Source organism: Phoca vitulina, unplaced genomic scaffold (genome assembly GCF_004348235.1).
Source record: "Phoca vitulina isolate PV1807 unplaced genomic scaffold, GSC_HSeal_1.0 scaffold8, whole genome shotgun sequence".
Lineage (NCBI taxonomy): Eukaryota > Metazoa > Chordata > Mammalia > Carnivora > Phocidae > Phoca > Phoca vitulina.
The window spans coordinates 26168269-26192968 of NW_022589711.1; the positions used below are offsets into that span (position 1 = coordinate 26168269).

At 36.8% G+C, this 24700-nt stretch overlaps 1 protein-coding gene across 5 annotated transcripts in view; it reads right to left on the minus strand.

Annotated features, from left to right (window-relative positions):
- SENP7 (SUMO specific peptidase 7) overlaps window positions 1-24700 on the minus strand; it is a 139884-nt gene that overhangs the window by 76710 nt on the left and 38474 nt on the right. For all 5 annotated transcript variants that reach the window (XM_032406434.1, XM_032406435.1, XM_032406433.1 and 2 more), the window contains one exon: window positions 20933-21030. In XM_032406434.1, the coding sequence (XP_032262325.1) occupies window positions 20933-21030 (98 nt within the window). The remainder of the gene's footprint in view (window positions 1-20932; window positions 21031-24700) is intronic.

The following is a 24700-nucleotide window of genomic DNA, read 5'->3' on the forward strand; positions in this document are numbered from 1 at the left end:
CCACCTTTCCAGTACGTGAATTTGTTACCTGGCAATTGGCCAAGTGCCTTAGCAAGCATGTTTTGAATAAGAAAGGTACTTAAGCTGATTCTTTGAAATTAAAACACCAGTCCAAATGGCCAACAGACACATGAAAAAGTGCTCAACATCACTCGGCATCAGGGAAATCCAAATCAAAACCTCAATGAGATACCACCTCACACCAGTCAGAATGGCTAAAATTAACAAGTCAGGAAACGACAGATGTTGGCGGGGATGCGGAGAAAGGGGAACCCTCCTACACTGTTGGTGGGAATGCAAGCTGGTGCAGGCACTCTGGAAAACAGTATGGAGGTTCCTCAAAAAGTTGAAAATAGAGCTACCATACGATCCAGCAATTGCACTACTGGGTATTGACCCCAAAGATACAAATGTAGGGATCCGAAGGGGTACATGCACCCCAATGTTTATAGCAGCAATGTCCACAATAGCCAAACTATGGAAAGAGCCAAGATGTCCATCGACAGATGGATAAAGAAGATGTGGTATATATATACAATGGAATATTATGCAGCCATCAATAGGAATGAGATCTTGCCATTTGCAATGACGCGGATGGAACTGGAGGGTATTATGCTGAGCAAAATAAGTCAAACAGAGAAAGACATGTATCATATGACCTCACTGATATGAGGAATTCTTAATCTCAGGAAACAAACTGAGGGTTGCTGGAGTGGGGGGTGGGGTGGGAGGGATGGGGTGATTGGGTGATAGACACTGGGGAGGGTATGTGCTCTGGTAAGCACTGTGAATTGTGCAAGACTGTTGAATCTCAGATCTGTACCTCTGAAACAAATAATGCAATATATGTTAAGAAAAAAAAAAGAAGAAGATAGCAGGAGGGGAAGAATGAAGGGGGCGAAATCGGAGGGGGAGACGAACCATGAGAGATGATGGACTCTGAAAAACAAACTGAGGGTTCTAGAGGGGTGGAGGGTGGGAGGATGGGTTAGCCTGGTGATGGGTATTAAAGAGGGCACGTTCTGCATGGAGCACTGGGTGTTACGCACAAACAATGAATCATGGAACACTACATCTAAAACTAATGATGTAATGTATGGTGATTAACATAACAATAAAAAAATTTAAAAAAAAAAACACCAGTACTTAACACACATATAGGACTACACTGATTTGGACTTTGAGGAAACCACAGTTGACAGAATAATTTTAATCTATAATCCAGATAGTTAACACAATGAATTGCATGCCTCTGCCACATTCCCCTTTCTTACTCTTAGTCCATTCCAGGTCCTTTAACAAAAAAACCATTGACTGGGTGGCTTAACAACAAACAAGTATTTCTCACAGTTCTGGAGGCTGGGGAGTCTAAGATCAAGGCACTGGCAGATTCAATCTGTGGTAAAAGCGTCCTGGTTCCCAGATGGCCACCTTTTCACTGTATCTTGGTAGAAGGGATGAGAGAACTCCTGGGGGTCTCTTTTAAAAGGGTACTAATCCTATTCGTGAGGGCTCCACCCTCATCACCCAATTACCTCCCAAAGGCTTCCCATCTCCTAACACATTACATTAGAGATTAGGATTTTAACATAGATTTTGGGGGGATACAAACATTCGATCCGTAACATATACTTAATGTCAGCCATACTTTAAGTTTCTTTAATCACCTATTGATGATAAATCTTTTTTCCCTGAGGCTGCTCTTAGTAAACATTTCCATCTTATTTCACTTGCATCCAGCACCAGCTTCACAGACATGCAACCTGCACAGCATAGACCCCACGCTTGTTCTAAAGGTCTCCCATTGCTATCTTGAAATTCTTGATAATTTTATCTTTGAACCTGTATTTTGTAAGTGAAAGTCACAAAACAATAGTGCATGCACATGAGCAGAGAAAATATTCATCATATGCATGTCCAACCATTCCTGGCTGCTCCATTCACATATAATATTTGAGATGTCCATGAGCAAAAAATTCTGGTGGATTCACCATATGTGGGAGTTCCATGAGATTCAAAGTGAGAAAAAGGCAAGCAGAGGCACTAAAAGTCCTGAGAGGCCACATTTTTTTCATTCAAACAAGTAAATGACTCCAGGAGAAAAAGGAATAAAAAAAAAAGAATCGCATCTAAGAAACACGAATGACTAAGGTGCCCTATTGTATCCTTTCTTACTTGTGTTACTTCCCTATATTAGCCAACCACTTATACTGAAAATGGTGATACAGCAGGAAAATGAATGATAGGGCAACTCTTAGTTCCTTTTTTACTTTCATTCATTCTTTTTTTTAATTAATTTTTTATTGTTATGTTAATCACCATACATTACATTACATTACAAAGATGTATCATTAGTTTTAGATGTAGTGTTCCATGATTCATTGTTTGTGCATAACACCCAGTGCTCCATGCAGAACGTGCCCTCTTTAATACCCATCACCAGGCTAACCCATCCTCCCACACCCCTCCCCTCTAGAACCCTCAGTTTGTTTTTCAGAGTCCATCATCTCTCATGGTTCGTCTCCCCCTCCGATTTCGCCCCCTTCATTCTTCCCCTCCTGCTATCTTCTTCTTCTTTTTTTTTTTCTTAACATACATTGCATTATTTGTTTCAGAGGTACAGATCTGAGATTCAACAGTCTTGCACAATTCACAGTGCCTACCAGAGCACATACCCTCCCCAGTGTCTATCACCCAGTCACCCCATCCCTCCCACCCTACCCCCCACTCCAGCAACCCTCAGTTTGTTTCCTGAGATTAAGAATTCCTCATATCAGTGAGGTCATATGATACATGTCTTTCTCTGTTTGACTTATTTCGCTCAGCAGAATACCCTCCAGTTCCATCCACGTCGTTGCAAATGGCAAGATCTCATTCCTTTTGATGGCTGCATAATATTCCATTGTAGAAGATGTGGTATATACATACAATGGAATATTATGCAGTCATTCATTCTTTATACAGCATTATGCCAAAGACAAAGTTTTGGTAGAATGTAGATGTATCAAAAAGTGATATAAAAGCTGTTAAGTTTAGTTTTGTGCAGCATTTCTACTCTTCTGGTAAGAACAAAATATGTATATAAATAAACTGTGAAATATAAATTGTATAATTTCAGTAATTGTGCATACTGGTTCAGTGCTCATATCTGCATTTAAAAAGAGTTAAACAGTATAAAGGTGAACAGTAAAATTCATCCTAATAATTTAAATTTTTTCTTTTTCTTTAGTTAGAACAACATATAGATATAAATAAAAGACACTATAGGAAGTTGAGAAAGAGACAACAAAAGAAAGGAAAATATTTTATAGTTTTAGCACTGTGATATAACAGGAAATATACATTTGGTCTTTTTTCTCTGGTAAATACATCAAGGTGCAGGGAGGGTGACATACCTAAAGAGGTCATGGAACTCCACACCCCCATCCCATACCCTGCCCTATAGACCTCTTCTTTTTGGCTGTTCTTGTGTTGTATCCTTTAAAATAAACCTATAAATGTAAATAAAATGTTGTCTTGAGTTTTGTGAGCCATTCTAACACATTATCAAACCTGAAAAGGAAGTCATGGAAATGCCCAATTTATAGCCAGCCAGTCAGAAATACAGTGACAACCTGAGACTTTCAGCTGGCATATGAAATGAATGCAGTCTTGTGGGACGGAGCCCTTAAATTGTGAGATCTGATGCTAACTAACCACAGAGCGTCAGAACTGAATAGCACTACACCCAGTTGGTGCCTGGAAAGTTGGAAAATGGTATTCGAAAAGACACATGCATTTTGGTGTGAGAAGTGTTGTGAGTAAAAACAGTTCATAAGTACCTTTATTCAATAGCATTTTCTCTATTTTTTTAAACAAGGGACCCTCACTTTCATTTTGTCCAAGGTGCTAAAAGCTGTAGCTGGTCTTACTTGCATAACAATGCTGACAGAAGAAAAGAACCCAGACAGGACCATTGTTCCAGGCCCCACAGCTTTCCAGATGACATCAAAATCAAGACACCCATAGAGATAGCTCTAAAATAATTAAATAATAATTCTAATGTAAATATCATCTGTTTTATTAGGAGTTATTAGAGATCTGATTTAAATTGTCTCATTGAATCTGTTTTGCTGCTAGACCTACTGTAATACTTAATAACAAACTCATAATGTTGGAGAATAGAGCAAACCTTTGGCATAAGGATTATTTTAACCAAAGACAACTGAGAAGAAGCAGATGGGAGAAAAGCTCTCTGTATTACCCTGATACCAAAATTAGACAAAGACACTACAAAAAAAGAAAAATACAGGCCAATATCTCTGATGAACATAGATACAAAAATCCTCAACAAAATATTAACAAATCACATTTGACAATACATTAAAAGGATCATTCACTATTCAAGTGGGGTTTATTCCAGGGATGCAAGGAAGGTTCAATAATTGCAAACCCATCAATGTGATACATCACATTACTGTGGTATCTCTCCCAATCAGATGGGAGCCCCCAAATGTGGGGCGACTGGGTGGAAACTGGTGGCACAGCCAGTGAAGGGATTCACCTGAGGCAGAACAAAGGAGATAGAAGTTTACTGAATACGAAAAGCAAGGGAGCCACAGGCAGGACAGCAAATCAGAGACTGTCTGCAATGAGGCAGTGGGAGAGGGCTATATTTACAGGCAGAAAGTGGGGGCGCCTGGGTGGCTCAGTCGTTAAGCCTCTGCCTTCGGCTCAGGTCATGATCCCATGGTCCCTGGGATCAAGCCCCTGGGATCAAACCCCACGTCGGGCTCCCTGCTCAGCAGGAAGCCTGCTTCTCCCTCTCCCACTCCTCCTGCTTGTGTTCCTACTCTCACTATGCTTGTGTTCCTGCTCTCGCTATCTCTCTCTCTGTCAAATAAATAAAATCTTTTAAAAAAAAAATTAAATAAATAAATAAATGAAGGCTGAAAGTCACTCATCTGCCTTCTGCTCAGATCATGATCCTGGAGTCCTAGGATCAAGCCCCATATCAGGAGTCCCTGCTTGGTGGGGAGTCTGCTTCTCCCTCTGCCCCCTTATCCCACTTAGGCTCGCTCGCTCTCTCTCTCACACTTTCTCTCAAATAATCTTTTTAAAAAATAATAAATAAAAATAAAAAATAAGTAAAGGCAGAAAGTAAGGAGGTATGAGGATGTATGGAATTTTCCCTTTTTTGTTACCTGTGCCTGGTTGTAAGTAGCCCATTGGCTAGTTAGGGCCTACGGATATTTTGAGGTGGATCAAGTGATAGGCCTGTCTATATTCACCTAGGGAGCTGGGGTCACTATGGGCCCTTCTGCCTTGATCAAGTTTTCATAGCTCAAGCCTGTTATCTAAAAGTGGCCTCTACAAGTATTACAAAAGGAAAATAAAAACCATATGATCACTTCAATAGATGCAGGAAAAGCATTTGACAAATACAACACCCATTCATAATAAAAACTCTCAACAAAACTAGTATAGAAAAAACATACCTCAACAAATTAAAGACCATATATAAAAAACCACAGCTAACATCATATTCAATGGTGAAAAACCAGAAGTTTTTCCTCTAAAATTAGGAATAAGATAAGAATGCCCACTCTCACTGCTTTTATTCAACATACTACTGCAAGTCCTAGCTGCAACAATCAGAGAAGAAATAAGAGGCATCCAAATTGGTAAGGAAGAAGTTAAACTTTCATTATTTGAAGCTGATATGATACTATATAGAGAAATCCCTAAAGACTCCATCAAAAAACTATTAGAACTGATAAATTCAGTCAAGTTGCAGGATACAAAATCAACACACAGGAATCTGTTGTGTTTCTATACACTAATAACAAAGTAGAAAAAAGAGAAATTAAGAAAACAATCCCATTTCCAATTATACCAAAAAGAATTAAATACTTAGAATAAACTTAACCAAGTAGGTGAAAGACCTGTACTTTGAAAACTATAAGATGCTGATTAAAGAAACTGAAGACAACACAAACAAATGGAAAGATATACCGTGCTCATGGACTGGAAGAATTAATATTGTTAAATTGTCCATACTACCCAAAGCAATCTACAGATTCAATGCATCCCTATCAAAAACCAGTAATATTTTTCACAGAACTGGAACAAATAGTCCTAAAATTTGTATAGAACTACAAAAAAACCTCTAAAAGACAAACCAACCTTGAAAAGAACACAGCTCAAGTATTACAAGCTCAGATTTCAAGATATACTATACAAAGCTACAATAATCAAAACAATATGGTTCTGGCACAAAAACAGACACATAGATCCATGAAATAGCATATAAAGCCCAGAAACAAGCCCATGCCTATATGGTCAATTAATCTATGACAAAGGAGACAAGAATATACAATGGGGGTAAAAAAGTCTTTGTACTAAATGGTGCTGGGGAAACTGGACACTTTCTTACACCACACACAAAAATAAACTCAAAATGGATTAAAGATCTAAACGTGAGACCTGAAACCATAAAACTCTTGCAAGAAAACATAGGCAGTAATATTTTGGACATCGGCCTTAGCAACCTATTTATGGATATGTCTCCTCAGGCAAGGAAAACAAAAGCAAAAATAAACAATTGGGACTGCACCAAAATAAAAAACTTTTGCACAACAAAGAAAACCATCAACAAAACAAAAAAGCAATCTACTGAATGGGAGAAGATATTTGCATCTATCTGATAAGGAGTTAACATTCAACATATGTAAGTAAGCTATACAACTCAACAACAAAAAATAATCCAATTTAAAAATGAGCAAAGGGGGGCATTTGGGTGGCTCCGTCAGTTAAGCATTCGTCAGTTCAGCTCAGGTCATGATCTCAGGGTCCTGGGATCAAGCTACGCATCAGGCTCCCCACTTGGCAGGGAGTCTGCTTGTCCCTCTCCCTCTGCCCCTCGCCCTGCTAATGTTCTCTTTCTCAAATAAATAAATAATTTTTTTTTTAAATGAGCAGATGACCTAGACAGACACTTTTTCCTAAGAAGCCATACAGATGGCAGACACGTGCAGAGATACTCAACATCACTAATCATCAAAGAAATGCAAATCAAAACCACAATGAGAGCACCTCACACCAGTCAGAATGGCTAGCAACAAAAAGACAGGTAAGTAATAAGCATTGGTGAAGATGTAGAGAAAAGGGAACCCTCGTGCACTGTTGATAGGAATGGATATTATTGCAACCACTGCGGAAAACAGTATGGAGGGTCCTCAAAAAATTAAAAATAGAAATACCATATGATTCAGTAATTCTACCACTGGGTATTCCCCAAAGAAAATGAATTTGAAAAGATATATGCACCCCTATGTTTACTGCAGCATTATTTACAAAAGCCAAGATATGAAAGCAACCCAAGTGTCCACTGATAGATGAATGGATAAAGAAGATGTGGTATATATATATATATATATATATATATATATATATATATATGCAATGGAATATTACTCAGCCATAGAAAAGAATGAGAGCTTGCTATTTGCGACAATATGAATGAACTTAGAGCATATTATGCTACATGAAATAAGTCAAAGACAGATCAATACTATATGATTTCACTTACATGTTGAATCTAAAAAACAAAACCAATAAACAGACTCTAAAATACAAAGAACAAACTGGTGGTTGCCAAAGGGGAAGTGGGGTGGAAGATAAGTAAAACAGATGAAGGGGATTAAGAGGTACAAACTTCAGCTATAAAATAAGTAAGTCACAGAGAAGAAAATACAGCCTAGAAAACATAGTCATAATAATACTGTAATAACACTGTATGGTGACTACACTTATTGTGGTGAGCACTGGAAAAAAATAATAATAAAGAAAAGCTCTCTGCCATCCCCCTACTTGCCTAAAAACAGGACATAATTTATTAAGGTATCTCCCTCTCCTGTACCAGGAAAGGCAGAACTCTTAATCACCAAAAGACGATTCTAGATTCTTGCCAGCGCAGAGACAGATAACCAAGAGCTACCTACATAATAAACCTTACCAAATAAGCTTTATCTTCCATTTGTTCCCCCCATATATTTACCTTCCCATTTATTTTATGTAGGGGCTTATAGCCCCTGAAAGCCTAAACCTCTTTTACTTTGTCCTACTGTTCTTTGTTAAAACCCTATATAAACCTCAAATTCTGACCACCCCTGTGATTTACTCATTGAGTTCTTCCACATGTATGGTGATGCATATGTTAATAAACTCTGTTTCCCTCCCATTTTTTTAAAAAGATTTTATTTATTCATTTGACAGAGACAGAGAGCACAAGTAGGCAGAGTACAGGCAGAGGGAGAGGGAGAAGCAGGCTCCCTCTAAGCAGAGAGCCCGATGTGGGGCTGGATCCCAGGATCCCGAGATCATGACCCGAGCTGAAGGCAGACCTTTAACCGACTGAGCCACCCAGGCATCCTGTTTCCCTCCCATTAATCTCTCTTTTCTCAGTTTATTTGCAGGCCCAGCCACTGAATCTAAGTTGCTACAGGAATTTTTCCTCCCCTAAACTTCATACAGAATTAACTGAACTGCGTGTCTCCACTGATCTATAGGAATATAATTCTTGTTAACCAAACTGTGGTTACATTTGTCAACTTTGCCCCAGACCAATGAATTTTGACCTCCTCTCAGCCTGAGCCAGCATACAACCCCTGCCTAGAATAGACTGACCTCAAGCTAAAACATTTTTTGATGTACTGTGCTATCTCAATGGTTGCTCATTCTACTTCCCCAAACCCAGTATTTCAAGCCTTGTTTACTTCTCCCTAAAAAAGAAAAGCCTTTTTCTGGCTGACTTGTGAGATACTTGAAGATCTTATGGTCAGTGTGTTCTCCCTATTACAAAAGTCCCTTTCCTTCTCTTGGAATTATCCCTTTATTTTTCAATCATGTGTCATTTTGTTTCTCAGGGGAAGTTCTCTTATCTTTCACATGGTACCACAGCAATATCTGTGTAGGAAAAAAATGTATTTACATATCTTAATTACAAAATTACATGCCTTCCCTGAATATCACATGTAAAAGAAGATCATTCAAGTCTGGCTTTCACTGCCTTGTAGTCCAGGTGCTGCTTTACTTATACCAGTAACTATTATTTTCTTTCTCCCCAAAAAGTGCTACATATATAAAATGTTGTGTAATTTAAATAGGTAATCCCAGATATATCACTGAGGAAATAAATCTCAGATTTCAATTAGCCTAAAATGCCTTCATCACGTCCCCTAAACAGAGTTTTCTAACATAACTGTTGATTTGATTTCCTTCACATGAATGACAAATTCTTATTATAGAATTCATGTTCAAACAATCCACTTCCCCATGCTTCTCTATTCCCCAATGAAGCCATTTTTTAAAATTTCTACTATTTTTCCTACTAATTACTGACACTGATCTTTTCTTTTAAACAAATCCACTAATAGAATATGAGCATTTTACAATTTTGTTCCAATATGACCCCTTCCATCCAATAAATTCCCAATATACTTACATCAGAAATTATGTTTCAATCTGCAGTGTTTAATCCTTATGTGAGTATTCTTCAAAGCTGAACCACATATCCACTGTAGTTACATTTCCTTTCCTGAACAATATTTTGTTTTTCTAAGAGTTAATTACCTAAATTTTTATTCAATTTTCCTTCTTTTCCACATAACATCACTTATGTTTCACTGATAATCATTAACAAAATATACAGAAATCCAAAACCAAAGTATCAGGTAGCCTATCATCTCCAAAAGAATATGGGACGGAGACTGTGGCCCACACAGCCTGAATTATTTACTACCTGGCTCTCTGCAAAAAAAATGTCTGTCCTTTTACATGCTCATTTTAGTGAAGCATATCATAAAGGAGCTTCCTAAGAAAGTATATATGGCAGGTGATTTTTTTGAGAACCTCTGTGTCTAAAAACGTATTGAATCTACTCTTACACTTGATGAGTTGAATACAGAACAAAAGACTGGAAATAATTTTCTCTTTGAATTTTGAAGACATTGCTTCATAATTTTCTACCATCCAGAGCAGCTAAGAATTTCAATGCCATTATAATTCCTGATCCTTGTAGGTGACTTTTTTTTTTTTTTTTTTGGTCTCTGAAAGCTATTAAGATTTCTTCTTTACCTCTGATATTCTGAAATCTCATTATGTGCCTTAGTGAAGGTTTCTCTTTTTCCTTTTTCCCCCCTCGACACAGTGCTAACATTCATTAAGGCTTTTCAAACTGGAAACTTATTTTTCAGATGTTGGAGATGTCTTTTAATTTTTTCTTGATAATTCTTCTCTCTACTTTCTCTATTTGATATTCCTAGTACTTAGATGTTTTACTACCCAGTTTGATTCTCTATTTTTCTTTTCTACTATCTCTATCTATTTATTCTATTTAATAGGGGAATATTTTAGCTATATCTTCTACTAGATATTCCTTATTGCTTCAATCATATTTGTAATTTCCAAGGGCTTTTTCTTATTCTCTATATGTCACTTTTTATAGTTGACTATCTATTCTTCATGAATGTGATATCAGTCTGTAAAGACAAAAACAAACAAGATAGTAGGTCTCCAGTTTTCCCCTTGCTTTTCGCTTTTGCCCTTTTCTTTTTTTGTACCTACCTCTATCACCCAGAGAATAGCTGATCTACAAGGTTTACAAAGACAATCCTGAAAAATATTGTAGTGATGGGTATCTGGACCCTAAGTAAGGGCACAAAAATAGGAATGACCTATAGGAATAGTAAAGAAAACAAAGATAAATCTACATATTCAATCACTATATCTAACTGGAAGTGGTTAGATTCCTTTGTTATTTGGCTGTGTCTTGAATTTCCCATCCCACTTTCCTTACATAACAGGCAAAAGAAAAACAGTAAGAATTTTTTAAAGAATTATCAATCTTTAAGAAAAATAAGACAACATGCAGAAAAAAAAATGCTCCAACCTTTCACTGTTCCTTTACTCCTGTTCTCCTTCACAGTTATTGCCTTATTTTGTCTCTAAATTGCACTAAGTCTTGTGTTGTTTTTTTGACTCCTCCATTTTAATATAGTTTTTCCCTGGTTGGCAAATTTTACTTCTAAGTTTTTACTGATGGTAGAAAAAAGACGGAGTTTGGAAAAGAGAACAAAGAGATAAACACAAATTGTTGAAATTTAATGTGAACGCCATACATTTACAATAAATATTCAAAAGAATACTCCTTTCCTCACATCTTAAAAAGCAATACAAAGAGGATTCTGATTCTGGGAAGATGGTGGAGTAGGACCCAGCAAGAATCACTCTCCCAACCTACAGAACAACTACACTAGCAAAATCTGTCTGATAGAACTATTTTGGAAATCTGGAGTTTACTGAAGAGTAACTTCAGAGAAAGGCTTAGGCAGTAAAATGTCATTAATTTTGGTCAATTTTAGTTCTTAGCAGCAATTTTAGTTCTTAGCTACCCACCCCAAACCTCCAGCCCCTTGGCAACAGCTGGGCACATGTTACAGGAACAGCTTGCACTCAGCACTGTCCAAACCAGAGTGGAAAAAAAGGATCCTATCGGGACGCCTGGGTGGCTCAGTTGGTTAAACGTCTGCCTTCGGCTCAGGTCATGATCCCAGGGTCCTGGGATCGAGTCCCGCATCGGGCTCCCTGCTCCACGGGGAGCCTGCTTCTCCCTCTGCCTCTGCCTCTCTCTCTCTCTATAAATAAATAAAATCTTTAAAAAAAAAAAGGATCCTATCTTCCAAATATTACAGATTTGTGCTCTAATCACTGATTACTGCTTCTAATGTCAAAGGTGCAGAAAAAGAGGCCAAAAGTCATTGTGGTTGTACCTCCCCCCACTATTACAAGCCCCATCCTATCTAGGAAAAGTGACTTCCAGGGAACTTAAAAGGCTAATGCTCCTTTTTTCCTCTCTTCATTTTTCCCTGCTTGGGAGCCAGACATTAAAGACTAGGCCATTCAAAAGTAAATGCATTAAAGGATGAAATTAGAAAGTTACCACATATACATAGGGAAAGGCACAGGCTCAACTAAAACCTGAAAAAAACTTAAATTTATAGCTCACAATGAACTTTGTCAAAGAGACAGCATACAACAATAAAAAAATAAATAAAATAAAAAACAAAAACAGCAAACCCTGGGAAAGGGAGAGAATCTGATTTCCAAATTTATCACATTATTAGATTCAAATGTCCAGTTTTCAACAACAAAAATCATAATGCATAGAAAGAAACAGGAAAGTAGGACCCATTCAAAGGAAAAAAAATTAATCAATAAAGCTGTCCCTGAATGAGACCTGATGGCAGATGTACTAAACAAAGTCTTTTAAAACAAATGTCTTGGGGCGCCTGGGTGGCTCAGTTGTTAAGCGTCTGCCTTCGGCTTAGGTCATGATCCCAGGTCCTGGGATCGAGCCCCGCATCAGGCTCCCTGCTCGGCGGGAAGCCTGCTTCTCCCTCTCCCACTCCCCCTGCTTCTGCTCTCTCACTCCCTCTCTGTGTCAAATAAATAAATAAAATCTTTTTTAAAAATTGCAAAATACCACAAAAGCACTTAATTCTAAGAGGTATTTTTTAGCTATAAATGCTTACCTTATAAAAAATAAAGACCTCAAATCAACAACTTAACTTTACAATTGTAGAAACTAGAAGAAAAAATTAAAATCAAAGCTAACAGAAAAAAGAAATAATAAAAAGCCAAGCAAATGACATATAGAATAGAAAAATAGAGAAGATTAATGAAACCAGAAGTTGGCTCTTTAAAAAAAAATTAATAAACATGGCAAATTTTAGTTAGATGAGTGAAGGAAAAAAGAGAGAAGATGCAAATTTATCAAAATCAAAAATTAAAGTGGGGACATTACTAATGATTCCACAAAAATAAAAAGGATTATTATTGAGTACTATGAACTGTATGTCAACAAACTGGATCATCTAGATGAAACGGACAAATTCCTAAAACTAAAAAACCTAGACTGAATCACAAAGAAACAGAAAATCTGACTTGACCTAAAATTAGTAAGAGGATTGAATCAGTAATCAAAAACCTCCCAACAAAGAAAAGTCCTCATCCTGATGGTTTCACTGGTAAATTCCAAAATTTTATGAATAACAGCAATCATTCTCAAACTTTTCCAAAAATGGAAGCAAAAAGAACAATTTCTAACTTATTCTATGAGGCCAGCATTACCCTGATACTGAAGCCAGACAAAGACACCACAAGGAAAGAAAACTAAAGACCATTATCCTTTATGAACATTGATTTTAAAATCCTCAACAAAATATTAACAAACCAATTTCGGTAGCAAATTAAAAACATTATACACCATGACCAAGTGGGATTTATTCCTGTAATGCAAGAATGGTTCAACATACAAAAATCGGTCAATATAAAGACCACAGTAACAGAATGAATAGAAAAAAGATAAGTGATTATCCCAACTGACACAAAAAAATTTTGGCAAAGCTCAATATCTTTTTATGAGATATCTTAAAAAAGATATCAATATCTTTTTTATGACAAAAACACTCAACCAGGGATGGAAGGAAACTACTTCAACATAATAAAAGTCATACATGAAAAACCCAAGCAAACATCATACTTACTGGTAAAAGACTAAAATCTTTTCCTGTAAGATCAGGAACAAGAAAAGGATGCCCATTTTTGCCATTTCTCCTCAACACAGTACATAGCCAATGAGACCAAAAAAAGAAAGAAAAAAGGCATCAAAATTGAAAAAGAATAAGTAAAAAGACCTCTATTCAGAGACGGTATCATCTTATACATAGAAAACCCTAAGGATTCCACAAAAAGACTGTTACACAAATGAACTGAACAAGGTGGCAGGATACAAACTCAACACAAAAATCAGCTGCATATACATTTAACAATGAAAAATCTGAAAGGATGGGCGCCTGGGTGGCTCAGTTGGTTAAGCGACTGCCTTCGGCTCGGGTCATGATCCTGGAGTCCCTGGATCGAGTCCCGCATCGGGCTCCCTGCTCGGCAGGGAGTCTGCTTCTCCCTCTGACCCTCCCCCCTCTCATGTGCTTGCTCTCTCATTCTCTCTCTCTCAAATAAATAAATAAAAAAATCTTTAAAAAAAAAAAAAAAGAAAAATCTGAAAGGAAATTATGAAAACAATTCTATTTATAATAGCATCAAAAAGAAGAAAACACTTAAGGAATTAACTTAACCAAAGAGGCAAAAGACATAAAATGAAAACTACAAAACACGGCTAGAAGAAATTAAAGACATGAATAAACATAATCACATCCCATGTTCATGAATTGGAAGGCTAAATGTTAAGATGTCAATACTACTCAAAGCAATCTACAGATTTAATGCAACTGTATCAAAATCATGTTTTTTCCAAAAATAAAAAAACCTATCCCAAAACTCATATGGAACTTTAGGGACTCTCAATGGCCAAAACAATCTTGAAAAAGAAGAACAAAACTGGAGGACTCACACTTCTTTATTTCAAAACTCACTATAAAGTTACAGTAATCAAAACAGTGTGGTATTGGCATATGAAACACACAGATCAACAGAACATAACAGAGAAAGTAAATTCTTACATAGTAAATGATTTTAATCTTTTTTTTAAGTAGGCTCCACACCCAGCATGGAGCCCAATGTGGGGCCTGAACTGACAACCCTGAGATCAAGACCTGAGATGAGATCAAGACTCAGATGCTTAACTGACTGAGCCATACAGGCACCCCTATATAGTAAATGTTTTTTAGCAAGAGTACCAAGACCATTCAATGGGGAAAGGACAGCATTTTCAAGAATGGTGCTGGGAAAACTGGATATCCACATGCCAAAGAATGAAGTTGGATTTCTACTCAATATATACAAACATTAACTCAAAATGGATCAAAGAACTAAATGCAAGAGCTAAAATTATAAAATTTATATAAGAAAACATACGGGAAAATCTTCATGACCATGACACTGAACTTGGCATTGATTTCTTGGATATAACATCAAAAGCACAGGAAACAAACTACTTTACGAAGATTAAAGGATTTTAAGCATCTCAAGATACTAATAACAGAGTAGAAAGGCAACCCACAAAATGGGATAAAATATTTGCAAGTCATGTATCTGATAAGGGATTAATATTCTGAATATATAGACAACTAAAACTCAACAACAACAAAAAACCTGCCCAATTCAAAAGTGGGTAAAAGGGGTGCCTGGGTGGCTCAGTAGTTAAGCGTCTGGCTTCAGCTCAGGTCATGATCCCAGGGTCCTGCAATCGAACCCCGCATCAGGCTCCCTGCTCGCGGGAAGCCTGCTTCTCCCTCTTCCACTCCCCCTGCTTGTGTTCCCACTCTCGCTGTGTCTCTCTCTGTCAAATAAATAAATAAGAGGGGCGCCTGGGTGGCTCAGTCGTTAAGCGTCTGCCTTTGGCTCAGGTCATGATCCCAGGGTCCTGGGATTGAGCCCCGCGTCAGGCTCCCTGCTCTGCGGGGAGCCTGCTTCTCCCTCTCCCACTGACCCCGCTTGTGTTCCCTCTCTCGCTGTGTCTCTGTCAAATAAATAAATAAATAAATAAATAAGATCTTTAAAAAAAAAAAAGTGAGCAAAAAACTGGAATAAACAGGGGCGCCTGGGTGGCTCAGTCCTTAAGTGTCTGCCTTCGGCTCAGGTCATGATCCCAGGGTCCTGGGATCGAGGCCCGCATTGGGCTCCCTGCTCAGCGGGGAGTCTGCTTCTCCCTCTCCCACTCCCCCCTGCTTGTGTTCCCTCTCTCGCTGTGTCTCTCTCTGTTAAATAAATAAATAAAATCTTAAAAAAAAAAAACTGGAATAAACATTTTTCCAAGAAGATATACAAATGGCCAATAAGCACATGAAAAGATATTTAACATCACTAATTATTAGGGAAACACAAATCAAAAACAAAACCACCTATTACTTCACACCCATTAGGATGGCTATTATGAAAAAAAAAAGTGTTGATGAAGATGCAGAGAAAGTGGAACCCTTACATACTACTAGTGGCAATGTAAAACGGTGCAGCTGCTATAAAAAAAGTATAGTGATCCTCAAAAATAAAAAACAGAATTACCATATTGCAGCTCAGTTGGGTAAGCATCTGCCTTCGGCTCAGGTCACAATCCCAGGGTCCTGGGATCGATTTCCATGTGAAGCTCCCTGCTCAGCATGGAGTCTGCTTCTCACTCTGCCCCTCCCCCTGCTCATACTCTCTCTCTCTCCCTTTCTCTCTTTCTCAAATAAATAAATAAAATCTTTTTAAAAAATTTACAAGAAAGGAAATCATACAAAATGTTGTCAGACCACAGTGAAATTCAATTAAAAATTAACAACAGATAACTCAGTCATGGGAACTACTATACAGCACGGTGACTATAGTTAATAACACTGTACTGTATATTTGAAAATGGCTAAGAGAGTGAGAGTAAATCTTAAAAGTTCTCATCACAAGAAAAAAAAATGTATAACTATGCATAGTGACAGACCAACTAGACTTACTGTGGTGATCATTTCTCAATATATACAAATACTAAATCATTACATTCTATACGTGAAAATGATATAATGTTATGTCAATTATATCTCAATAAAAAATTAATAGAAGAAAATCTTTGAAATTTAAAAATATGCAGAAATTAAATTATACACACTTTCATAACGAATGGGTCAAAAAAATCTTACCAATCAGAAAATACTTTCGAGATTAATGAAAAGAATATCACAATATACCCAAATTATGAGATGTAGCTAATATAGCTCAGGGGAAATTTAAAACTATAAATGTCTATGGTAGAAAACAAGACAGATCTCAAATCAATAACCTTACTATACACCTTAAGATTTAGAAAAAGAAGCAAAAACTATTTCCAAAACAAGAACAAGGAAAAAAAAGATTATAGTGGAAATAAATGAAATAGAAAACCAATAGGGAGAACTGATGAAATCAAAAGTTGGTTCTTTGAAAAGATCAACAAAATTAACAAATCTTTAGGGAGACTGAACAGAAAAAGAGAGAGAAGATGCAAATTAGTAAATCAGGAATGAAAAAGAGATCACTAACAATATTACAGTAATTAAAAAGATTATGGGGGCGCCTGGGTGGCTCAGTTGGTTAAGCGACTGCCTTCGGCTCAGGTCATGATCCTGGAGTCCCGGGATCGGGTCCCACATTGGGCTCCCTGCTCAGTGGGGAGTCTGCTTCTCCCTCTGACCCTCCCCCCCTCACGCTCTATCTCATTCTCTCTCTCAAATAAATAAATAAAATCTTTAAAAAAAAAAAAAAAGATTATGAGAGAATATTTTGAACAAACATATGCCAACAAATTAGATAACTTATAAAATGAACAAATTCCTAGAAAGGCAAAAGCTAGCAAAACTGACTCATAAAAAAATAGAAAATCTGAATAGAGCTATAACAAATAAAAATTTATATTTGTAACATGAAAACTTCAGACCCACACACACATGCAAAATGCTAATGACCAGATGGCTCACTGGTGCACTTCATCAAACATTCAAAGAAAAACTAGGGCACCTGGCTGGCTCAGACAGTAGAGCATGTGACTACTGATCTCAGGGCTGTGAGTTCAAGTTCCATGTTGGGTGCAGAGAATACATAAAAATACAGTCTTAGGGATGCCTGGATGGCTCAGTCAGTTGAGCAGATGCCTTCAGCTCAGGTCATCATCCTGGGGTCCTGGGATTGAGTCCCCCATCAGGCTCCTTGCTTGGCAGGGAGCCTGCTTCTCCCTCTGCCTGCCACTCTGCCTGCTTGTGCTCTCTCTCTCTGTCTCTCTGACAAATAAATAAAATATTTTTAAAAATTTAAATTAAAAAAAATAAAATCTTAAAAACAAAAATATTTAAAGAAAAATTAATATTGACCTTCCAAAAATTCTTCCTGAAAAACAAAGGAAGAGAGAACACTTTTCAACTCATTCTTCAAGGCCAATATTAACCTGACTCCAAAGCCAGACAAAGACAACCTAAGAAAACAGCAGATGAATTTCTCTTCTTAATGCAAATGTAAATATACTCAACAAAATCCTAGCAAACTGAATCCAGCAACATATAAATGGGATCATAAATCAGGATCAAGTGGGATTTATCCCAGGAATCAAAGTTGGTTTAAGATTTAAAAATCAAGTTATGTAATATATTATATTAATAAAGGATACAAATTACATAATATGAATGCAGAAAAGGGATTTGATAAAATCCAACACAGATTCATGATAAAAAACCTCCAACAAATTAGGAATAGAAAGGAACTTCCTGTGGCACCTGGGTGGCTCAGTCCTTAAGCATCTGCCTTCGGCTCAGGTCATGATCCCAGAGTCCTGGGATCGAGCCCCGCATCGGATTCTCTGCTCAGTGGGAAGCCTGCTTCTCACTCTCCCACTCCCCCTGCTTGTGTTCCCTCTCTCGCTGTCTCTCTCTGTCAAATAAATAAATAAAATCTTAAAAAAAAAAAAAAAAGGAACTTCCTTATCATGAAAAAGGATATGTCTTAGTCTATCTGAGTTACTATAACAAAATACCATAAAGTGGGTGGCTTACAAACAACATTCATTTCTCATGGTTCTGGAGACTGCTAAGTCTAAGATCAGGGTAACAGCCAGCATGTCAGGCTCTGGTGAAGGCCCTCTTCTAGACTGCAGACTGCCAACTTCTCATTGTGTCCACACAGGTGGAAGAAACTAAGAAGCTCCGTGAGGTTTCTTATTTAGGCAATAATCCCATTCGTGAGGGCTCCGCCCTCATGACTTAAACAACCTCCTAAGGGAACCCACCTCCAAATGCCATCACACTGGGCATTAGAATTTCAACATAAACATTTTGAGGGGACACAAACATTCAAACCATAGCAAAGCATCTATGAAAAACCTAGCTAATGTGATACTTAATGGTAAAATACTGACTGCTTTCCCTCTGAGAGTGGGGAAAAAACAAAGATGTCCATTCTCACCACTTCTATTCCACATTGTACTAGATGTTCTAGACAGGACAATAAAGCAAAGAGAGAAAATTAAAGGCATCCAGTTGGAAAGAAAGAAGTAAAACTGTCTTTGTGAACAAAACTCCAAGAAATCTACTAAAAACTTCTATAACTAGTAAGACTTAAACAAGGTCACAGCATATTATGTCAACATATATAAATCAGTTCCCATACACTAACAATGAACAGTCTGAAAATAAAATTAAGAAAACAATTCCAGTCACAGTAGCATCAAAAAGAAGAAAATAAATTACCAAACACTGTTGAAAGAAATTAAAAAGGATCTAAATAAATGGAAAGATATCTCATGCCCATGAAATCAGAGGACTTTTAAATATTAAGATGGCCAAAATCCCCAAATTAGTCTACAGATTCAACACATCCTCTGTCAAAATCCTTGTTGGCTTTTTTTATTAAAATTGACAAACTGATTCTAAAATTCAACTGAAAATGCAAGGAACCCAGAACAACCAAAATAATCTCAAAAAAATAATAAAGTTGGAAGACTCTCACTTCCCAATTTCAAAACTTAATGCCAAGCTGTAGTAATCAAGACACAGTGGTACTAGCATAAGGACAGACATATAGCTCAATGAAATATAATTCCAAATCCAGCAATAAACCTTTATATTTATAGTCAATTGATTTTCAACAAAAGTACCCAAAAAAATTGATACCTTTTCAACCAATGGTGCTGGGACAACTGCATATTCACAAAAATATAAATTTGGATGCCTATCTCATATCATATCCAAAAATTAACTCTAAATGGATAAAAGACCTAAATCTAATAGTTAGAACCTTAAAACTCTTAGAAGAAAACTCAAGATAAATCACTGTAATGTCAGATTAGGCAACAGTTTCTTAGGACAACAAAAGCACAGCAACAAAAGAAAAATAGATAAATCGTACTTCATCAAAATGAAAAAACTTCTGTGCTTCAAAAGACAACATCAACATCAAGAAAGTGAAACGGTGAATGGGAGAAAATATTTGCAAATCATATATCTGATACAGACTTGTATATAGAATATAAAAAGAATTCTTACAACTCAACAAAAACAGAAACAACACAATTTTAAAATGGCAAAGGATCTAAATAGACTATTCTCCAAAGAAGATATAAAAATGACCAACAACCACATAAAAAGATAATGTTATTAGAAAATGCTATCAAAACCACAATGAGGCACCATTTCACACCCACGGGGACATCTATGGAAGGAAGGAAGGGAGAGAGGGAGGGAGAGAACTAAATATTGGTAATGATATGGAATCATCAATATGTTTTTCATTTCCTACAGACAATTTACTTGAAAAGGGAGAATAAGACTAAGTACCTTATAAAGTGCTCTGGCATAAATTTAAGAACTCCAATTAGTCTTCTAATTTATGTGATCTCCCAGTAACCGTAATTTTTACTTTGTTACTCATTTTTTCATTCATTCACTATTCAAAAAAAGAAAATTCAATGCCCTTTTGTACAATAACAACTTTTTAGTCATTTATGGATGTCCAATCCTGAAATGCTCTAAATTTTTTCTGATAATTTCAATTTCAATCCTCCATATATTTAATTCTAGTATAACCATAATTCACTAATATTATGACTAGCCCCACAGTTGCTAAATTGAGCATCCTTCTTACTGCAGACCACAAATGATGAATCAAGCATTATAATCAGTCTATATGTAACTCTTGTTTTACCAGCTAAAGATTATCAAGATGTTTCAAATGCATAAAAAAGGGGGGGGGGGGAGTTAAAATGACTTAGAATCACAAAAAGTTCAAGCTTGGAAGGAACCTTAGAATTGAATCTTGAATTCAGTCTTTGTATTTCAAAAGTATGGTAACTAAGACCCAAAGAGGCTAGATGAATCACCCATGATCACACTATTTATAAACAGTGTAAGCCCATCCTATGTCATACACACATATATCTTACCTTTCTGGTGATGTTTTAGAAGTGACAGGACGTCCACGGACAATTTTCCTACTTTTATGGTCTAGAGAGAGGACCTTATTTCTCAGGCTTCTTTTCCACTGGGGGGGGAAAAATGGAATTTAATACTAAATATAACAACATGACAATTAAAAGGCACTTAAATTTGTTTTTATTTAGAAATTCAAGATAAACAGCCAAATTCATAGGTCACAGAAGAAAAAAAGTGCAACTACAAAACCACCTCGCTCTTTTGCTAGTGCAGAAATATAAGCCCACCAAAAAAATAGAAGGAAGATATTTTAAAATGTCGAGGTAACTTTAGTTAGGAAATCAACAGTTTGAGACTCCAAAGCTTACATAGTCATACAATTTTTGTAAGACTAAAGGAAATAAAAATCATTATATACCAAGTTAAACAGGGTCTGTGATTTTGAAGTAACTGCATTTATAACAATTGGAAGGGATTACAACTTGTTCCCTATGAATTGCTACATGGAAAATTTTAGGAAAGTCAGACATCTTACTAACAGGGTTTAGATTTAATCTGACTAAACACAAAAGTTAAAATTATTTAACACAAAACAGTATGAATCTAGACAAGTAAATTATTTATCTTCTCTGCATTAGTTTCCTTATCATTAAAATGGACATAATAGTAGCTCTCTCACAAGGATATAAGATGACTATATATGTAGTAAGTTTAAAACACTGTTTTCCTTAAAGAGATCTGTATACCTGTGTTTATAGCAGCATGTTCACAAAAGCTAAAAGGTAGAAGTAATTCAAGTGTCCCATCAATAAAAGAAAGAATGAACAAAATGTGGTATATACAATGAAATATCATTCAGTCTTAAAAAGTTAATTTTGACATATGCCACAACATGGATGATCCCTGATGACTGTGGGAGAACAAAAAATATATATATTGGTCTCTGCCCCCAGTTCCTGGCACAGAGCTCCTAAAACCCTTGTAATTTCCTGGATTGATAAGAGCATCTTTTGTTACAATATTTGATCTTTGATCCCCATTCCTAACAAGGGGCTCCTGAAACCCTTGTAATTTCCTGTGTGATAGGAGTGTCTTTTGTACTAATGAGGTGACTCTGGATGGGCTCCTGGAAGGCTCCTGGATGAGCACTGGTCACCAGAAAGACTAAGCCATAATTAGAAGCTTGGAATTTTTAGTCCCACCCTCCATTCTCTAGAGAGGGGGAAAAGAGCTGAAAACAGACTGAATAAGTTATACCTACATGTGGAAACTTCCATTAAAAATCCCAACAGTATGGGGTTCAGAGAGCTCTCAGGTTGGTGAACACATCTACATACTACACATGGGAACTCCACAAGGACAGAGGCTCCTGCACTGGAGACCCTCCCAGACCTCGCCCTATGTATCTCTTCATCTAGCTGTTCAGTGGTATCCTTTATCGTATCCTTTAATAAACTGATAAATTTAAGTATTTAAGTTTCCTTATCCTTAAGGAACCTGATGCGGTAGCTGTGGGAACCTCAGATTTATAGCCACTCGATCACAAGCACAGGTGACAGCTGGACTTGTGACTGGCATCTGAAGTGGGATGGGAGGACTCTTACAGGACTGAGCCCTTAACTTGTGGGGTCTGACACTATTTCCAAGTAGTGTCAGAATTGAATTAAATTGTAGACTACACAGCTGGTGTCACAGAGCACTGCTTGGTAGGGGAAAACCCACACATATCTGGTGTCAAAAGTACTGTAAATATGATAGTAGTATGAGAGTAAATGAGAAGCAAAGGAGGAAGACTCGGTTTTTCCCAACACAATGACATTATGCTAAGTGACTTATCAGTAACAAAAAGACAAATACTATATGATTCAAGTTATACAAAGTATCTAAAGTAGTCAAATTCATAAAGATAGAAAGTAGAATGGTGGTTGCCTGGGGCTGGGAGAGGGGGAAATGGAGAAGTATTGTTTAATGGGTAGAGTGTTTCAGGTTTTCAAGATATAAAGAGTTCTGGAGATAGATGGTGGTAATGGTTGCACAACAATGTGAATGTACTTCATGCCAGTGAATTGCACCCTTAAAAATGGTTAAAATGATAAATTTAATGTTATGTATATTTTACCACAATTTAAAATAAAATTTTAAAAGATAAAAAAAAATTAAGTAATGAAAAACAAGAACATGACAGCCCTCGATAAACATCCTTTTTAATTCTCTAGAAATTATGTTATCTCATTATCACCAAAGCCCTGCATGGTATAAAACACATTTTATCAGAGGAAAGTGAAGTTTGACCAATGAACCCAAGCCTATCTCCCTTCCAATGCTTTAATTCTAAATTATACAAATTCTCAGAAATCCCCCATCAAGATATCAACTTTAAACACATTTGTCACTCCCATTTCACTACAAAATGTACATCTATCAAAATAACAAGATTAAAACTACATCTTCTCTCCATTTTCACTATCACTGTCTTACCTCTTCTTACCACTGTCTGCCTCTTCTTATTTCTGACCTGGACTCTTAACAATGTTATCCTAATGGGATTCCCTGCCAATGGTCTCTAACCCCTCTAATCTAGCATCTGCTCCATCATGAAAGTTAAATCTTTCAAAAATGCAAATCTGATGTCACTCTCCTGCTTAAATTCTTAAGTGTTTCTGACTACCTAAAGGAGGAAAAAAATAATAATAATAATAATTGTGTTTTCATTTCTCACTTCAGCTTCCCATGCATCTTGTATTCTGACCATACTAAACTATCTGTAATTCCCTGAAAGTGCTATGCAGTTTCATCCTTCAACATGTTTCCTTACTAGAATATGCTTTACCCTCCCTAGTTCTCTTTGTCCAGTAAGCTTTAATCTAGTACCACCACCAAGAAACCTTCCTCACCCTCTAGCAGACTAAATCAATCTCTTCTACAATACCATTATAAGTTTTGCATATCTCTATTATTGATAACAATTCTCACAATGAATTATATTACCTATTTACATCCAACTGCAACCAGGACTGGAAATGATTTGGCTTAAGGGTTGAACTCTCAGAACTACTGGCCAACTAGTTCCCTGTAATTGTTCCACTAATCTCACAGTAAATGCAACCTTCGCATTTTATGTTATTGAATTTTTTGTATCCCACTAATCATTCTGTAATCTGGTTTGCCTATATGTGCAAAATGATGAAAGTACTAGTCTTTGAGCCTCAGATTCTATACAGAGAAAACAACATTATTCCCACCAAAGAGGGGGCAAAAAAGAATGAGAGCTTTTTGGGGTTTTAAGATTTTATTTATTTACTTGAGAGAGAAAGAGCAAGAGAGAGAGAGCATGAGCAGGGGAAGGAGCAGAGGGAGAGGGAGAGGGAGAAGCAGACTCCCTGCCGAGAAGGAAGCCCCGATGCAGGGCTCCCATCGATCCCAGGACCCTGGGATCATGACCCCAGCCAAAGGCAGACGCTTAACTGACTGAGTGACCCAGGCACCCAAAAGAACGAGAGTTTTAAACTATTACAAAAATAAGATGAACTCATGGAGACAAACTGGAGATAACTTTAATAGGAGGGAGATTGATTAAAATGGCATTAACTCTAAATTCTTGAATCCTACCATATCCAAGGGTAACCTGAAGTATATCCAGAGATGTTATCAAATTAAAATAAAATTCACTTAGACTTTGATCACTTGTTTCTTATAGTTAATATCACATTAAAATATTTACATATTTTCTCTTTAAAAATTAGTTAAGAATTGTAGGCTGGGTTAATAATTTGTATTTT